The following is a 16,052-nucleotide window of genomic DNA, read 5'->3' as shown; positions in this document are numbered from 1 at the left end:
CCAACGAATAGGCAGGGTGATCCCTGCTGCAGCCAGGAGATGGACAGGTGTGGATACACTGGCATTCTGGAAGGACTTGATTAAGAACCCTTAATGGGCTGGTATAATGGAGGGAAAAGGGAATTTAGTTTACTTGGGCTATGTATTTACCCGACACACTAGAGTGCAGTTTCCTGGCATTAAAGCACCCATATGGATACCTACAGGGCATGCTGGGAACCACATTTTTGTGGGGCAGCCCTGTTGGGTTCCATGGGTGTCACCAGGGAGTGCTGCAGGGGTTAATGGTCCCTACTTCATGGGACTTCTGCTTGATTGAAAGGTGCTTCCGACAAACAGTGTCATGGTCCCAGAATTACTTCTGGTTCCTTTATGAAGGAGACTGTTCTGCCTCATCCAGGCAAGTCCAGTAGAGAAGGACAACACTTGCCTGGGAGGAGTGGAGAAAGAAGGAAGGAAAGAGACAGAGAAGAGCATACTTATGTTTATACAATCTTTGAGAAGCCCTTGCAACGCCCCCTACCAATGCTGTATGTGACTGCAATTGAACCACTAGCTATTTATGTCCAGAAGCTGTCAAGAGTTTATAAGGATCCTAAGTGAAGGGCTTGAACATAAAATATCTATTTATGGTGACTGTAACTCACAGCCATATTCATCTTTGCTACCAGTGTTGGGAACCAGTTAAGAAAATTTCATATCTTTAAAAAAATGAACATGAATAAAACATCTGTCTTCTGACACATCAGACAAAGATGAATAACTTTTCACAGATTGTATCAGAACAGATCAAATTTTTGTGAATAATACATTTCAGGATCTTTTTTAAATACAATTTTGGTATTATGACAGAGAAGATCAAACAAGATGCCAATAGATTGTCTTCATTCCATCTTTGACTTTAGTTAGGGAGAATTAATACTATGGATATGAATGCCCTTCCAAACTCCAACACATTTTTGACAGAATCCCAATATACATCAAAAATTCTTCTTTAAGAAACCTGACTCGATTTTAACATAATTTATCTGGAACTCAAAACAGTCACTTATTTTAAAAATAAGACAACTGGATGTGAAGTTAAATATCACAATGTGTAAAGTACAAGCCAAGACAGGTTATGCTTAAACTACATACACTAGTGAAGCCTCATCTGGAGTACTGTGTACAATTTTAATGTCCGTAATAGAAAAAAAGTATGAAGAAAGTATGGAAAAATGGTGACTAGGCTGATTCCAAGCCAGTGAGGTTATGAGTTATGAGGGCAGACTGAAGGAACTGAACCTTTTCACTTTAATCAAATGAAGAATACGAGGTGACATGATTGAAGTGTCTGAAATTTGGAAGGAATTGGCGTGGTAGATCTAAACTATTCTTTTAAAATAAGTTCTTCAACAAAACCAGAGGGATACACAAAGGAACTTTTAAAGGTATGTTTCAAATAAACAGTAGAAAGTTTTTCTAGACACATGGAAAAATAAGTAACCAAGTAGTGTGGTAGACAGTATGACTTCAGGGACCTTCAAAAGTTGACCTGATGTCTTATTGGAGGAATTGAAAGATTCGGATTGCTGAGCTTGTTGGATGAAAAACGGTTTTAAGCGTCTAACAGTAAGAAGACTCATTTTAATAGACTACTTTAAAACAAGCAATGTCACCGGCTCCATTTGCTGCTATTCACAATGACTAGCAGCAGTTGGCTCAAGTTAACTTTCTCCTCCCATCTAAACACTCCTTCCATGTGCCCTTTTGATCTCTGGGTCAAAGAGCAAAAGAAGGTCAAATGGTTTAATCACGTTATTAATAACATTTTTTTATAGTATATTTATTAAGCATTCCATGAAGTGGATTGTTTTACAATAGAAGGCAAACATTTCCACTCTTTGGGAGTTGATTACATGGACTCTTTTAAAAAAACAAACAACATTTTAAAGTTCTTAAACATATTTTGCTTGGAAGTTAAGAAAAGGGGTAATCCCGCATTGAAAAATTTAAAAGTACATTTTCAAATAAATCTTTATGAAAATTAGGAGCTGAACTATACAAACAAGGAACAATGATTTATTCCAAATCCTTGAGTTCTCTATAGGGTACAGGGATTCACTGACCACAAGTGCTTTTTTCCTGAAAGACAGTAGCAGTTTTTGAACAAACAATAGGCTTCTTGTAAAATGTTTTACATTTTTGCTGCATGAGATTTCACTTTCATTGTCATTTAACTTGTCCATTTGCTGAGATGTTAGCTTTGTAACAGTCAAAGTACAATAGTGCGAAATGTAAAACACAAGTGAAATGACGAATTGTCTCCATCTTATCTCAAACATCATCTTCAATGGAGACAATTTGCTGTCACAATGGAGCTGCTGGACTGCCATCAGTCTGTCCTGGGATTTTGATCAAGACTGTTGAACTTTGAGGTGGGCCATTTCTGACACTTTTGATGTGCTTGACTCATCAAATCTCATGAAAGAGCAACCACAGATTTTACTTTGAAGCTTGTGTCTAAAATCCTTCGAAGCAAAGTAATATATAAAAGGATCAAAACAGCAATTCAAGCTGTTAAGACCAAGGGATAGTTTGTAATATACATATAGGCTCTTCTTTTGGCTCCTAAGTACCGTGTGAATTATTTGTAAAATAATGTGTGGTACATAACAGACAGAAAAGCAAAGCAAAATAACTGTTATGAGGTTAATAGTTTGCCTTTTAGAGTCTGGTATCTCAGTGTTTGGTGAATTCTTTAACGTTTTTAAAATAACAGAGTAGCATATAACAAAAATGATTAAAGGAATGATGAAGAAGAACAGCAGATGTGCTGAAAAGTACAAATAGCCATAGATTGGAGGGGAAAACATCGTTTTTGGAATAATGTCAAAGCATGTCACAACTCCCAGTTGCTCAACATTTACAGTGAGGCAACTGGTTATCATTAATGAGTTCATCAGGAGCACAAGTGCCCACATAAAAATACAAGCAATCACTGCAGATCTTACTGTTCTCCAGTGTCTTGTGTGAAGGGGTTTTACAATTCCCCAGTAGCGATCCAAACTAATAGCACATGTGGTCAAAATTGAACAATGCATATTCCCGTAAAAAGCTACAGTAGAAATCCTACACACATAATCTCCAAAAGGCCAATTGTTGCCACTCAAATGGTACACAATTTGAAAGGGAAGTGACAAGCTGTACAAAAAGTCAGTCAAAGAAAGATTTATGGTAAATATTATGGTGGGGCTCTTCTTTTTGGTATGAAAAAGAAGTATCCAGAATGAGACTGTATTAAGAGGTACACTGAAAATGACAACAGCCAAGTAAATCACTGGAACGGCAATAGTCATAATCGGGCTGGTAATCATTTCAAGAGTCGCATTATCAAAAGATTTTGTACTGACATTGCTCAATAACATTGCGGTCTTTGTCACGTTTGATTCCATTTTGTTGATGTGTCTGGAAGAAAACAAACAAAAAAAAAGTTGAGAAAAAAAAGGTAAGAATAAGGTAAGGTAAGAATTTTAATCTTATAATTAGATCATGATCAACTCTCTCTCTCAAAGAAAAAGTACTAGGGTGTTGTACCGTGTTAGCCATTATGAATGTAGAGAAAAGCCAAGCAAAATGACACCTTTTATTGGCTAACTAGAAAGATTACAATATGCAAGCTTTCGAGGCAACTCAGGCCCCTTCTTACATCTTACAAGATTACATCTTGCCTGAAGAAGGGGCCTGAGTTGCCTCGAAAGCTTGCATATTGTAATCTTTCTAGTTAGCCAATAAAAGGTGTCATTTTGCTTGGCTTTTCTCAAAGAAAAAGGAAATTTCAAGAAATCTGTAACAGAAAGCAGTAATGAATGAAGTTTTAGAAAATTATAAAAAAAGGTTAAAAGTTCCATTATGAAACAGAAACCTAAAATTTGCAGAAGACAATTTAAGCTTTAGGAGTGTTTACAGAGCAATAGTAAATGATTAAAAGTTTTATGAAGCAATACAATCAAAAGACAAAAATAATGGCAAGACTTTAGTTTAGTAAGAATGCATCTATTACTCATTTCCTCTTACGTAAGAAGAACTTAACAAAGGCTTCTTTTGGTCTTCATAACAATTAAAAAACATCAGTAGATAGGTTATTCATCTCTATGCAGTGTGGCATACTGACATGATGGTAAAATTACTTGTTAATATGAAGGATTCACAGGTCTTATTCTAAACTAGTAATGATAAAGTGCAGTGAATACACTTGACTTGAGCATTCATAGTATTCATCATCTTTCTCTGTACGTTTAGCATTTGTTTGCTCAGAGGTTGATGCGCTTGCTGCTTCCTGAGCAGCTCTTCTTTTCTCCACCCTAGTGGCCCACTTCTTCTCTTCTTTCGTCACTATCTTTTCGAGTTAAAACTGATTAAGTCAGTGTTTGTGTTGCAATTACTTAGTACGTTTTCTTAAATTTTTCACTTAAGCTGGCACTTAAGTATTCAATCTGCCTCAAGAATGATTTAAGATATGAAGAGATAGAGGAAGTGATGACAAAGGTGGTAGGGATGAGAACGGCACCAGTATGCATGCACCTCACGGCCACCCTGCTGGCTGCTGCTGAGAGTTGATTCTACACTAAAATAAAATAAAAATAAAAAGAGTAATAAAACTCATCACCCCGAAAGTGGATAGTAGACGTCACATAGTATACAGTGCATCCGGAAAGTATTCACAGCGCATCACTTTTTCCACATTTTGTTATGTTACAGCCTTATTCCAAAATGGATTAAATTCATTTTTTTCCTCAGAATTCTACACACAACACCCCATAATGACAATGTGAAAAAAGTTTACTTGAGGTTTTTGCAAATTTATTAAAAATAAAAAAACTGAGAAATCACATGTACATAAGTATTCACAGCCTTTGCTCAATACTTTGTCGATGCACCTTTGGCAGCAATTACAGCCTCAAGTCTTTTTGAATATGATGCCACAAGCTTGGCACACCTATCCTTGGCCAGTTTCGCCCATTCCTCTTTGCAGCACATCTCAAGCTCCATCAGGTTGGATGGGAAGCGTCTGTGCACAGCCATTTTAAAATCTCTCCAGAGATGTTCAATCGGATTCAAGTCTGGGCTCTGGCTGGGCCACTCAAGGACATTCACAGAGTTGTCCTGACGCCACTCCTTTGATATTTTGGCTGTGTGCTTAGGGTCATTGTCCTGCTGAAAGATGAACTGTCACCCCAGTCTGAGGTCAAGAGCGCTGTGGAGCAGGTTTTCATCAAGGATGTCTCTGTACATTGCTGCAGTCATCTTTCACTTTATCCTGACTAGTCTCCCAGTCCCTGCCGCTGAAAAACATCCCCACAGCATGATGCTGCCACCACCATGCATCACTGTAGGGATGGTATTGGCCTGGTGATGAGCGGTGCCTGGTTTCCTCCAAACATGACGCCTGGCATTCACACTAAAGAGTTCAATCTTTGTTTTATCAGACCAGAGAATTTTCTTTCTCATGGTCTGAGAGTCCTTCAGGTGCCTTTTGGCAAACTCCAGGTGGGCTGCCATGTTCCTTTTACTAAGGAGTGGCTTCCGTCTGGCCACTCTACCATACAGGCCTGATTGGTGGATTGCTGCAGAGATGGTTGTCCTTCTGGAAGGTTCTCCACTCTCCACAGAGGACCTCTGACAGAGTGACCATCGGGTTCTTGGTCACCTCCCTGACTAAGGCCCTTCTCCCCAGATTGCTCAGTTTAGATGGCCGGCCAGCTCTAGGAATAGTCCTGGAGGTTTCGAACTTCTTCCACTTATGGATGATGGAGGCCACTGTGCTCATTGGGACCTTCAAAGCAGCAGAAATTTTTCTGTAACCTTCCCCAGATTTGTGCCTCGAGACAATCCTGTCTCTGAGGTCTACAGACAATTCCTTTGACTTCATGCTTGGTTTATGCTCTGACATGAACTGTCAGCTGTGGGACCTTATATAGACAGGTATGTGCTTTTCCAAATCATGTCCAGTCAACTGAATTTACCACAGGTGGACTCCAATTAAGCTGTAGAAACATCTCAAGGATGATCAGGGGAAACAGGATGCACCTGAGCTCAGTTTTGAGCTTCATGGCAATGGCTGTGAATACTTATGTACATGTGATTTCTCAATTTTTTTATTTTTAATAAATTTGCAAAAATCTCAAGTAAACTTTTTTCATGTTGTCATTATGGGGTGTTGTGTGTAGAATTCTGAGGAAAAAAATGAATTTAATTCATTTTGGAATAAGGCTGTAACATAACAAAATATGGAAAAAGTGATGTGCTGTGAATACTTTCCGGATGCACTGTATGTGTACCAAATTTCAAGTCGATAGGTGAAACGGTTTGTGAGCTACAAGTGATTTAAAATCCTGGACAGACAAACGGACAGCCATGGTAGCGTATTATACAGGAAGATATGTAATATCAAGAGAACGATGTCTCAGTTAAGCCAACTCAGACCACTCTAAAGTGAAGTTTTGTTAGTAGGTCACATAGCAGAAATGAATAAACACTTTACTGATGCTTTGCAAGTGTTACGAAGACCTAAAGATGTGTATGTCAAGGACTTGTTACATAAGAGTAAATGAAAAACAGATTTTTGCAGTACCAAAGCGAAAGTATTACCAAAATAATTTCTAAAATTGCATCAACAGTAATCCAAGTTTTACGAGTTTGAGACTTTTGGTGATTAAATACAACAGAAAGGTGTTCATCAACTGCAGAATAATATTAAATGTGTACAAATGCTAATTTTTTTTTATCCACAAAGAACAAAATATCAAATTGTATAAAATTAGCTGCAGGTCAAAAAGAAATCATATATTCCAATGTTGACGTAGAAATTGTAATTGTAATTTTCCCTAAGAACTTGTCACAGTGCTGGGCACCTGTACCCAGTGAAGAGAGATATACAAAATAAACTGAATTGATTGTACCTACTGATGACAGGACAAACTTTGGCATCTCACAACCATGATCAGGATAAAGCTGGTTAAGAAGTGCTATTATTATAATATTCCTGCTAACTCTAATAAAACAAAAGACTGAATCAGATATCAAACACAAAGGGACAGCATTGCTAAATATATGTACATTTGTACTTTAGACAAATCAAAAATGATGTGTACAGTTCATTAAGGACTAATTTACCTATTTAAAACTTGAAAAGCTGGCACAATGATCTCTGTATATGACTTTCACTTATTTCTCTTTGCTGCTATTATGTTACATTGTTTGGTTAGATTAATATTAATGGTAGTTCAGCTTCAAGTGAAGTATGCTCAAGTCTTTATACCTCTTTTGTCATCCGTAGAATGTACATTTATGATTTCAGCACCAGAGCTAATCTCATTATTGTAATATTGAAATAATATGGTTTGTACATTAAAGTGCTAAAGTGGAAGGGGTGTCAATCATAAGCATTTGCACAAGTGCTTATCCGATACTCATTGTTCCACTTCCAGACAACAAACTTCATGTAGTGTATTTGGGCAAAATCTTGTGCAAGGAAGCAACGCGAAACCCTAAAGTCCCTAAAGTGGTGCCAGTCCACAGCAGGATGCTGTCTCCAATCAACCTAACATGTATACATCTAAAATAGGAAAGAAAATTAGAATAGCCAAAGAAAATCAAAACAGATACAAACCTGTTCCCCTGGAGCTAAAGTCAGTGTGTTGCGGTCCTATTCACTCTTCATGTTTAAAATTAAAAAAATATATTCTTTGATTGTTCTTATGTTGTAAGTACTGTATGTAAAAAAATTAGTAAAAGTTAGGTATTCATGTAATTACAATTTATCAACATCCATCACTAGGCTTGTCAAAAAGAAAATTCTGCTTAGAAATTAAGATAAACTGATACAGCAACTGCTGTTTTAATTCTGTCCACTATTTTAAGAAACCACCAGAGGGCAAAGCTGTAAAGCAAACCACAGGTAGCTACAGTACATCTCCTGGGTTAGAAAAAGTGGCAGACTATACAAAGTTTTGTAACATTTTAAAAGTTTATGCTTGACTTCTTTCATTTAATGTACTAAACTAAAGCTCAGCTTTCCCCAGTAAATATAAGGCCTTTCTATTCACAACAGACTGATATAAAACTAGTTGATATTTTAACTAAAATCTGAAGGGAATTCTAATTACATAATTTTTCATATCTGCACTTAACTGCTGTGATCAAATTCATTACAAAATCAGTGACTATGAACTGTGAGCCTGGAACTGCCCAGGCTTGTGAGAAAGCCCAACAATCAAATTTGTAATGGTATTCTTTAAGCACATGTAAAATTACATTAAACAACTTCATTTTATAAAATAAACATTATTCTGCTGTCCAATTATTTTCATAACCTACCAAGTCCAGCACAGAGCGGAAGGAAGTCAGAGCTTATGAAACAGGTACAAACCCTGGACAAGATGTTGAGAATTTTGATTAAGGATCAATATGTATTATTATTAGTTTTAGTGCTTTTAGCTATGAAAAGCCTAGGCCTGGAGCAACTTTAAAAAGATGTTAGACAGGCCGCTTGTCCTTCTCACTTGCTTTGTTTTGAGTTTCTGTGAGTCAAGCAGTGAGAGAAGGTCATCATGTTCTCTGAGGAAGCAAGCAGGCAGATTTTGTTTTAAGGATGCAAGTGCTGATAGAAGACCAAACAAACTGTGGGTAGGACCTTTGCCTGTGTGAGTAAAGGGCAAGCTCTCAGGCAAGCACATAAAACATATAAGCACTCAAATGGCTTAAAAGTATCAGGGCTCTTCAATACCTTAAGCAATAAGATTAAAATACTGTACCATATATTATGATATTAGTTAGTTTGAGCATTATAGGGGCTTAAGAGCCGATTGTCAAAAGTTAGGGACTTTTTCCTGAACATGTGCCGTGACGTAAACAGTAGCTTGGCCTCTGTCAGACCACTGTGCAGCTGTGTACCATGACTTAACAGCGCTGCTGTCTGCAGCCGTGGGCTCTTGTATTAGCATGTACATTTTATATTTAATTTAGCAAGCACTTAAGTTTATATGTCTTGTTATTGGTTTTAGAACTATTGACTATTGAAAGGAGTTGCTTGACATCTTTCTAAGTGGCTTAGTGAGGCACTATTAATTACAGGCCGTTGGTTTTGTTTTTAATATGGCCTGCTTGATTGCTTGCTTTTCACTTGCCTTGTTTTTTAAGGACCAAGGATGCTGTGTTTTTGAGGGAACTGAGGAAACAAGTTTTTGTTTTGGGACATAGTGACTCTGCTGGGCCTTTTGATTCACTAAAGTCTAAACAAGTTTTTGGAAAAACCTTCAACATCCCTAAACTTAAAGGAAACTAAATAAACTTGTACATTAGCATATAAACACTTTAAACATATAATTTTAAACATAGCGTTTGCATTTATATATTAAGGCTCATGAACATTTCAGCTGATCAGATTAAAAGCAAGCTGTATTGTGTTAGTTAGGTTGAATTATACAGAAGTTTTAAGAATTGATTATCAAGGTTAGTCCCTGTATTGGTAAGTCAGACCTTATGTGGCTGCGTGTCACTGGTTGATGACGCAGCTGCCTTTTCTCTCAGGCTGTAACAATGGCCAGTACACATACATTCTAGATAGCATTTAAGTTCCTATGTCAATGCTTCCTCATGAATCAATATCTTAATTAATCAGGGTAAAACAACACATACTATTTCAGCTGGCTTTGAGCAATATAAAAGTTTAAGGGTTCATTAATAAAGCTTTAGAACTGTGCTTGCTGACTCAAGGCTTCTCACCTGCTTCCAGCTGCAGCAGCTTAGCTCTTGTCAGTGAAGCCGTGTGCTGCGCTTACCAGCACAGCTGCCCATGATTTTAGTCTTACTGGATGCTGGTGCAACAAGTAAGTATTAATTGAACAGTTCCGTTTTTTATATGTGGGTAATCCTGGTTCCAACTTAATAATGAGGGCTGATCAATTAAAAGGCCTCCAATTTTTATTAGCTCAAGACTGGGAATGTGAGGAATATAAAACATGATCAGATGATAGCCATCTCCAGGCCAGGCAGTAAGTACAACCTTCAAGTCCTAATAATTGTTATGAAAAGATTGATTATTATTAGGGGAAAGACATTTACAAGGTGAGGTAAATGTTATGAAAACAAGTGCAGTACAGAGTCATTATTACAAAGATAACATGTAAAGAGAATGATGAGAATTATGTATGAAATGGGGATGTTTTTGTGATTAGAACTGAAATAAAAGTGAACCGAGCCCAAACCACCAGGCTCACTTCATGAACTGAGACAGCCTTTACGTGCTCTGCAATTGTTTTCTATGCTGTACAATAAAGTCTTAAACTCTGAATGCCTTTCTGAAGACTCTGCTGTTTTTGTTCTGAAGACTAGGGGGTTCTGCCTCCTGCTCGCTTCACTTGCCCACCCCTGAGTTTGGTTAACTGGATATACAATTTAAAGAGATTGTTATTTTCATGGGAATTGTTACATATGCAGGGGCGGCACGGTGACGCTGCTGCCTCGCAGTAAGGAGACCTGGGTTCGCTTCCTGGGTCCTCCCCGTGTGGAGTTTACATGTTCTCCCCATGTCTGCGTGGGTTTCCTCCGGGTACTCCGGTTTCCTCCCACAGTCCAAACACATGCAGGTTAGGTGCATTGGCGATTCAAAATTGTCCCTAGGATGTGCTTGGTGTGTGTGTGTGAGTGCCCTGTGGTGGGCTGGCATCCTGCCCGGGGTTTGTTTCCTGCCTTGTGCCCTGTGTTGGCTGGGATTGGCTCCAGCAAACCCCCGTGCCCCTGTAGTTAGGATATAGCGGGTTGGATAATGGATGGATGGATGTTACACATGCATTATTTTCACTTTTACTTTAAAACTTTAGTAAAAACAATATTTGGAAACAACTTTTCTTCAAGATCATATTGAATTTTATGTTCATGCTCTTTCTTCTTCGCTTAGTCGTTGATGTGTCATCTAGAACATATAAAATTATTGTCCTGATAAAATTTATAAGAGCTGAGAGAGCAGGAAGTGTGTCTGACAAAAGCATTCATACAACTGAGGTTAGATGACCGTGGTCTAGTTTGAAAATTGTTGTAAGTTGGGTGATTTTTTAAAGAATCTAATGGCAAACGTCACCATCTCGCGGGACTTGCTTCCAAAGGTTGTAAGTATGGCGTGACTTGAAAGAATCTCATGTTAAAAGTCTCCGTCTCACTGGACTTCATACCACGCCAACGTTTTTGGAATTAGACGATCTGCATGTCTCTGACTTAAAGTTTAAATCCGAACAATATATTCAATGTCTTTTTGCTGTTCCGTTATTTCACCGAGTAATAATTTCCATTTGTTTGCGCTAATGCGATCTTTACTATCCTTTTTTTGAGACTTTTGAATTTTCGTACTTCCATTATCTCTAACCTGCTCTGCATATGTACCGTGCCAACATTTTTGAATTCTTTATGATGTTCTACTTTGTCATCTACTGTTTGTCTTTTATTTCCGACCCCGGGCGTGGTTAAATCTCTTGGCACAAAGACTCGTCTCACGGGACGTGTAAGTGTCTCTCCGAGGAAATCACGTCTCGTCTCCTTCCAAGATTTTTTTTATAATAGAGAGATTTCTCCACCACAAAGACAACAGCCAATTACAGCGCACATTCACTTATCCCAGGTCATTTCAAAGTTGTTTTTGGAATATGGGATGAAACCAGAGTATCCACTCTAAAACTAGAAGAACATGTAAATGCCACACAGAAAGTAACAGATCCATGAATACAGATCAGGTCCCTGGAACCGTGAGTCAGCAGCGCTAACCACTATGCTGTATTGCTAGCAGTAAACTAAACAATGACAATATACGTGATTTTAGATAGATAGAACTTTTATTTGTCCCAAGGGGGAAATTTGGCTTTTTACAGAAGCTCACCATAGAAATTCATTAATGACATTGTAAAATTTAATGTGTTGTTACTGCTTTAGAATGCCTTGAGGTAAATGTTCATATGTAGGACTGCATAGCTTATGGTTTGTGACCATGTATGATTTATTCATTGTCGATTCTCCACTGACATCTGAAAATAAGATGTTTATGAGGATTTTAAGTAAATATAATAATGCCTCACATACATCAGAGTTAATACAATCTGCTCCTGGATCAAGGCATTATGGTGGCATTTACTGTAGAGCCTGGTGTCTGTAAAACAAAGATAATAATAATACATTTTATTTATATAGTGCCTTTCCCATGCTCAAGGAGCTTCACAGAGTCTTAGAAAAAAAAAACAGCAGGGTTTATGTAACATTGGACATGTTTCTCTGAATAGAACAATGAAACAGATAACAAAGCATTAAATAGAATAAAGAATAATAAACCAGAGTAAAATACTAAATTCAATACTAAAAGAGGTAAACTGAAAGAAACTGAAATGTTAAGATAAGTTAAAAAGCCTTCCTAAATAGATGAGTTTTAAGTTGTTTTTTAAAAGAATGAATGGAGTCAGCTGCGGTGGGTTGGCACCCTGCCCAGGATTGGTTCCCTGCCTTGTGCCCTGTGTTAGCTGGGATTGGCTCTAGCAGACCCCCGTGACCCTGTGTTCGGATTCAGCGGGTTGGAAAATGGATGGATGGATATTAGTTAAAATATAAACTAGTTTTATATCAGTCTGTTGTGAATAGAAAGGCCTTATATTTACTGGGGAAAGCTGAGCTTTAGTTTAGTACATTAAATGAAAGAAGTCAAGCATAAACTTGTAAAATGTTACAAAACTTTGTATAGTCTGTCACTTTTTCTAACCCAGGAGATGTACTGTAGCTACCTGTGGTTTGCTTTACAGCTTTGCCCTCTGGTGGTTTCTTAAAATAGTGGTTGGATGGATGGAGTCAGCTGATCTAATTAATTTCGGGATGTCATTCCAAAGTCTGGGTACTATGCAGCTGAAGGCCCTGTCACCAATAGAGTGCAGGTTAGTGTGAGGCACAACAAGATTACCAGAATCAGAGGACCTTAGTAAGCGAACAGGAACATAGTGATTTAGAAGGTCACTGATGTAGTCCGGTGCAAGGCCATTTAAAGCTTTGTAGGTTATTAATAGAATTTTATATTCAATCCTGTAAGACACAGGGAGCCAATAAAGGCGAAGCAGGATGGGGGTGATGTGCTCACTGTTGCTGGTTCAAGTAAGGACTCTTGCAGCAGAGTTTTGAATCAACTGGACCTGTGATATGAGATTAGAAGGGGCGCCTTCCAGCAGAGAGTTACAATAACCGATGCGGGATGTGATAAAAGTGGTTCGGTGGCAACTGGGCGACAGTCAACTCCGTGAACAGACAACTCAGCGAAAGACAACTCGGCAAAAGGACAACTTGGCGAAAAACAACTCGGTGAAAGAAAATTCGGTGAAGAAACAACTTGGCGAAATACAACTCGGCAACATCCTTTACCTAGGTAATAGTTAGTTTCAAAGAGATTTTTTAATTACAGTGATCCCTCGCTATATCGCGCTTCACCTTTCGCGGCTTCACTCCATCGCAGATTTTATATGTAAGCATATTTAAATATATATCACGGATTTTTTGCTGGTTCGCGGATTTCTGCGGACAATGGGACAATAATTTCTGGTACATGCTTCCTCAGTTGGTTTGCCCAGTTGATTTCATACAAGGGACGCTATTGGCAGATGGCTGAGAAGCTAGATTACTTACTTTTCTCTCTCTCTTGCGCTGACTATCTGTGATCCTGACGTATGGGGATTGAGCAGGGGGGCTGTTCGCACACCTAGACGATACGGATGCTCGTCTAAAAATGCTGAAAGATTATCTTCACGTTGCTATCTTTTGTGCAGCTGCTTCCTGAAACGACATGCTGCACGCTGCTTCGCATACTTAAATGCTCGAAGGGCACGTATTGATTTTTGACTGAAAAACAAACTCTGTCTCTCTCTATCTCTCTCTCTCTGCTCCTGACGGAGGGGATGTGAGCTGCTGCCTTCAACAGCTTTGTGCCGCGGTGCTTCGCATACTTAAAAGCCAAACAGCACCATTGATTTGTTTGCTAGAGATTGTTTTCTCTATCTATGTGACATTCTGTGCTCCTGACACGCACTCCTTTGAAGAGGAAGATATGTTTGCATTCTTTTAATTGTGAGACAGAACTGTCATCTCTGTCTTGTCATGGAGCACAGTTTAAACTTTTGAAAAAGAGACAAATGTTTGTTTGCAGTGTTTGAATAACGTTCCTGTCTCTCTACAACCTCCTGTGTTTCTGCGCAAATCTGTGACCCAAGCATGACAATATAAAATTAACCATATAAACATATGGTTTCTACTTCGCGGATTTTCTTATTTCGCGGGTGGCTCTGGAACGCAACCCCCGCGATGGAGGAGGGATTACTGTATATTTAAATGACAATGTGATTTAACATGTTGAAAATCTATACTAATAAAAGGCAAAGCCCTCACTGACTCACTGACTGACTGACTGACTGACTGACTCACTCATCACTAATTCTCCAACTTCCCGTGTAGGTAGAAGTGTGAAATTTGGCAGGCTCATTCCTTACAGCTTACTTACAAAAGTTAGGCAGGTTTTATTTCGAAATTCTACGCGTAATGGTCATAACTGGAACCTGTTTGACTCATTCATCACTAATTCTTCAACTTCCCGTGTAGGTAGAAGGCTGAAATTTGGCAGGCTCATTCCTTACAGCTTACTTACAAAAGTTAGGCAGGTTTCATTTCGAAATTCTACGTGTAATGGTCATAACTGGAACCTGTTTTTTGTCCACATACTCTAATGGAGGAGGCGGAGTCACGTATCGCGTCATCACGTATTACGCCTCCTACGTAATCACATGAACTGAAAACGAGGAAGAGATTTACAGCACAAGTCAAACGCGGGAACGAAGGTAAATGACGTTAATTGTTGACTGTCTTTTAATACTGTGTACTTGTTGAGTGTCTTTTAATACTGTGTAAGCATACATATTAACACATGTGCAATTAAACGTGTGCATTTACGGGGTGATTTCTCAGGCTTAAAACCTCGCCTTTTATTAAAAAGGTAAATGCAAACTCTTTTCATTCTGAAGGGCACAAACCACGTTAGATTTCAGCCGTTAAACGCAGAAAAATGTCAGTACACCAGATAAATAAGCGCAACATATTATCAGTTGTATTGTATGCTTACAATACATATAGAAATGTGTTAATCGTTAACTAATATTATGGGATGGTGTTTTTCGACTCGCGCTTTGATTTAAACGATTGCATGTCTTGGTGGGTTTGCGTAGCTTATTGTCAATATCTTTACAGCTCTTTTTAAGACTTAATTTAAAAAGGTTTTCTTTTCTTCTTAATAAAAATTTAAAAGCAGTACTTTAAAAGCAGCGCTCACTTCACTCCCTTACGGGAATCGAACCTCGGACGTCAGCGCTAGAGGCTAAGCCCCTAAAATTGCGCCACGGCGTGTGGTTCGTTTATTTGACAGCATGTAGATCGGGGTAATTACATTCACGGCATTCGTAGTCTGATTCACAATCTGATTGTATGGGTGGTTACCTACCAGGTAGCGCTTATGGTTAGCCAGCAAGTCATCTCGAAGTGATCACTCGAGTGAACGCAGCTTCACAAAAAAACAGATCCTTAACAAACTGTTATTGGTATATTTTCCCTCAATTTTAAAAGGTTTTCTTTTCTTCTTAATAAAAATTTAAAAGCAGTACTTCGCCGGTGCGAAGCGCGGGGATTTGAGCGACTGACGCATACAGACATATTCATGAGTGCAGGTACTTCGGAAAGAAAGCACCGTGTAAACCTAAACTTTAAATTAAGTTCATAGACCTACAAAAGTTTGCCATTGATTTGAGGTAAGATTGCTTTCCTCCTGTACAACTATACGTTGCATTCTTAACAGTAAGCTTGCACAGCTTGGTCATATTACAACCTGAGTGCTGAACTGACAACGTCGTATACAAACAGAACTATAACAATCGTAATAAACAAACAAAAAAAAAAGCAAAGAACCCTTGGATTTAATAAAAAGGCTCTTTCCTTGGCGAAGCAAGGAAAAAGGA

The 16,052-nt window shown here is 38.4% G+C and overlaps 1 protein-coding gene across 2 annotated transcripts; it reads right to left on the bottom strand.

Annotated features, from left to right (window-relative positions):
- Nucleotides 1–1,797: 1,797 nt before the first annotated feature.
- LOC114643351 (P2Y purinoceptor 8-like) lies at nt 1,798–12,232 on the bottom strand. 2 transcript variants are annotated; one of them, XM_028791939.2, is made up of 2 exons: nt 12,109–12,232; nt 1,798–3,447 (listed from the first exon to the last, which is right to left on the bottom strand). In XM_028791939.2, the coding sequence occupies exons 1-2, from the start codon at nt 12,201–12,203 to the stop codon at nt 2,397–2,399; spliced, it is 1,146 nt and encodes a 381-aa protein (XP_028647772.2). In that variant the 5' UTR covers nt 12,204–12,232; the 3' UTR covers nt 1,798–2,396. The 2 variants fall into 2 exon arrangements, with proteins under 2 accessions (XP_028647772.2, XP_028647771.1); XM_028791938.2 differs by lacking the exon at nt 12,109–12,232 and adding an exon at nt 7,652–7,941.
- Between the last annotated feature and the right edge of the window lie 3,820 nt (nt 12,233–16,052).

Source organism: Erpetoichthys calabaricus, chromosome 4 (assembly GCF_900747795.2).
Source record: "Erpetoichthys calabaricus chromosome 4, fErpCal1.3, whole genome shotgun sequence".
NCBI classification, from domain to species: domain Eukaryota; kingdom Metazoa; phylum Chordata; class Cladistia; order Polypteriformes; family Polypteridae; genus Erpetoichthys; species Erpetoichthys calabaricus.
The sequence above is the reverse complement of the archived record's forward strand: the minus strand, read 5'-3'. Positions and strand labels throughout refer to the sequence as shown.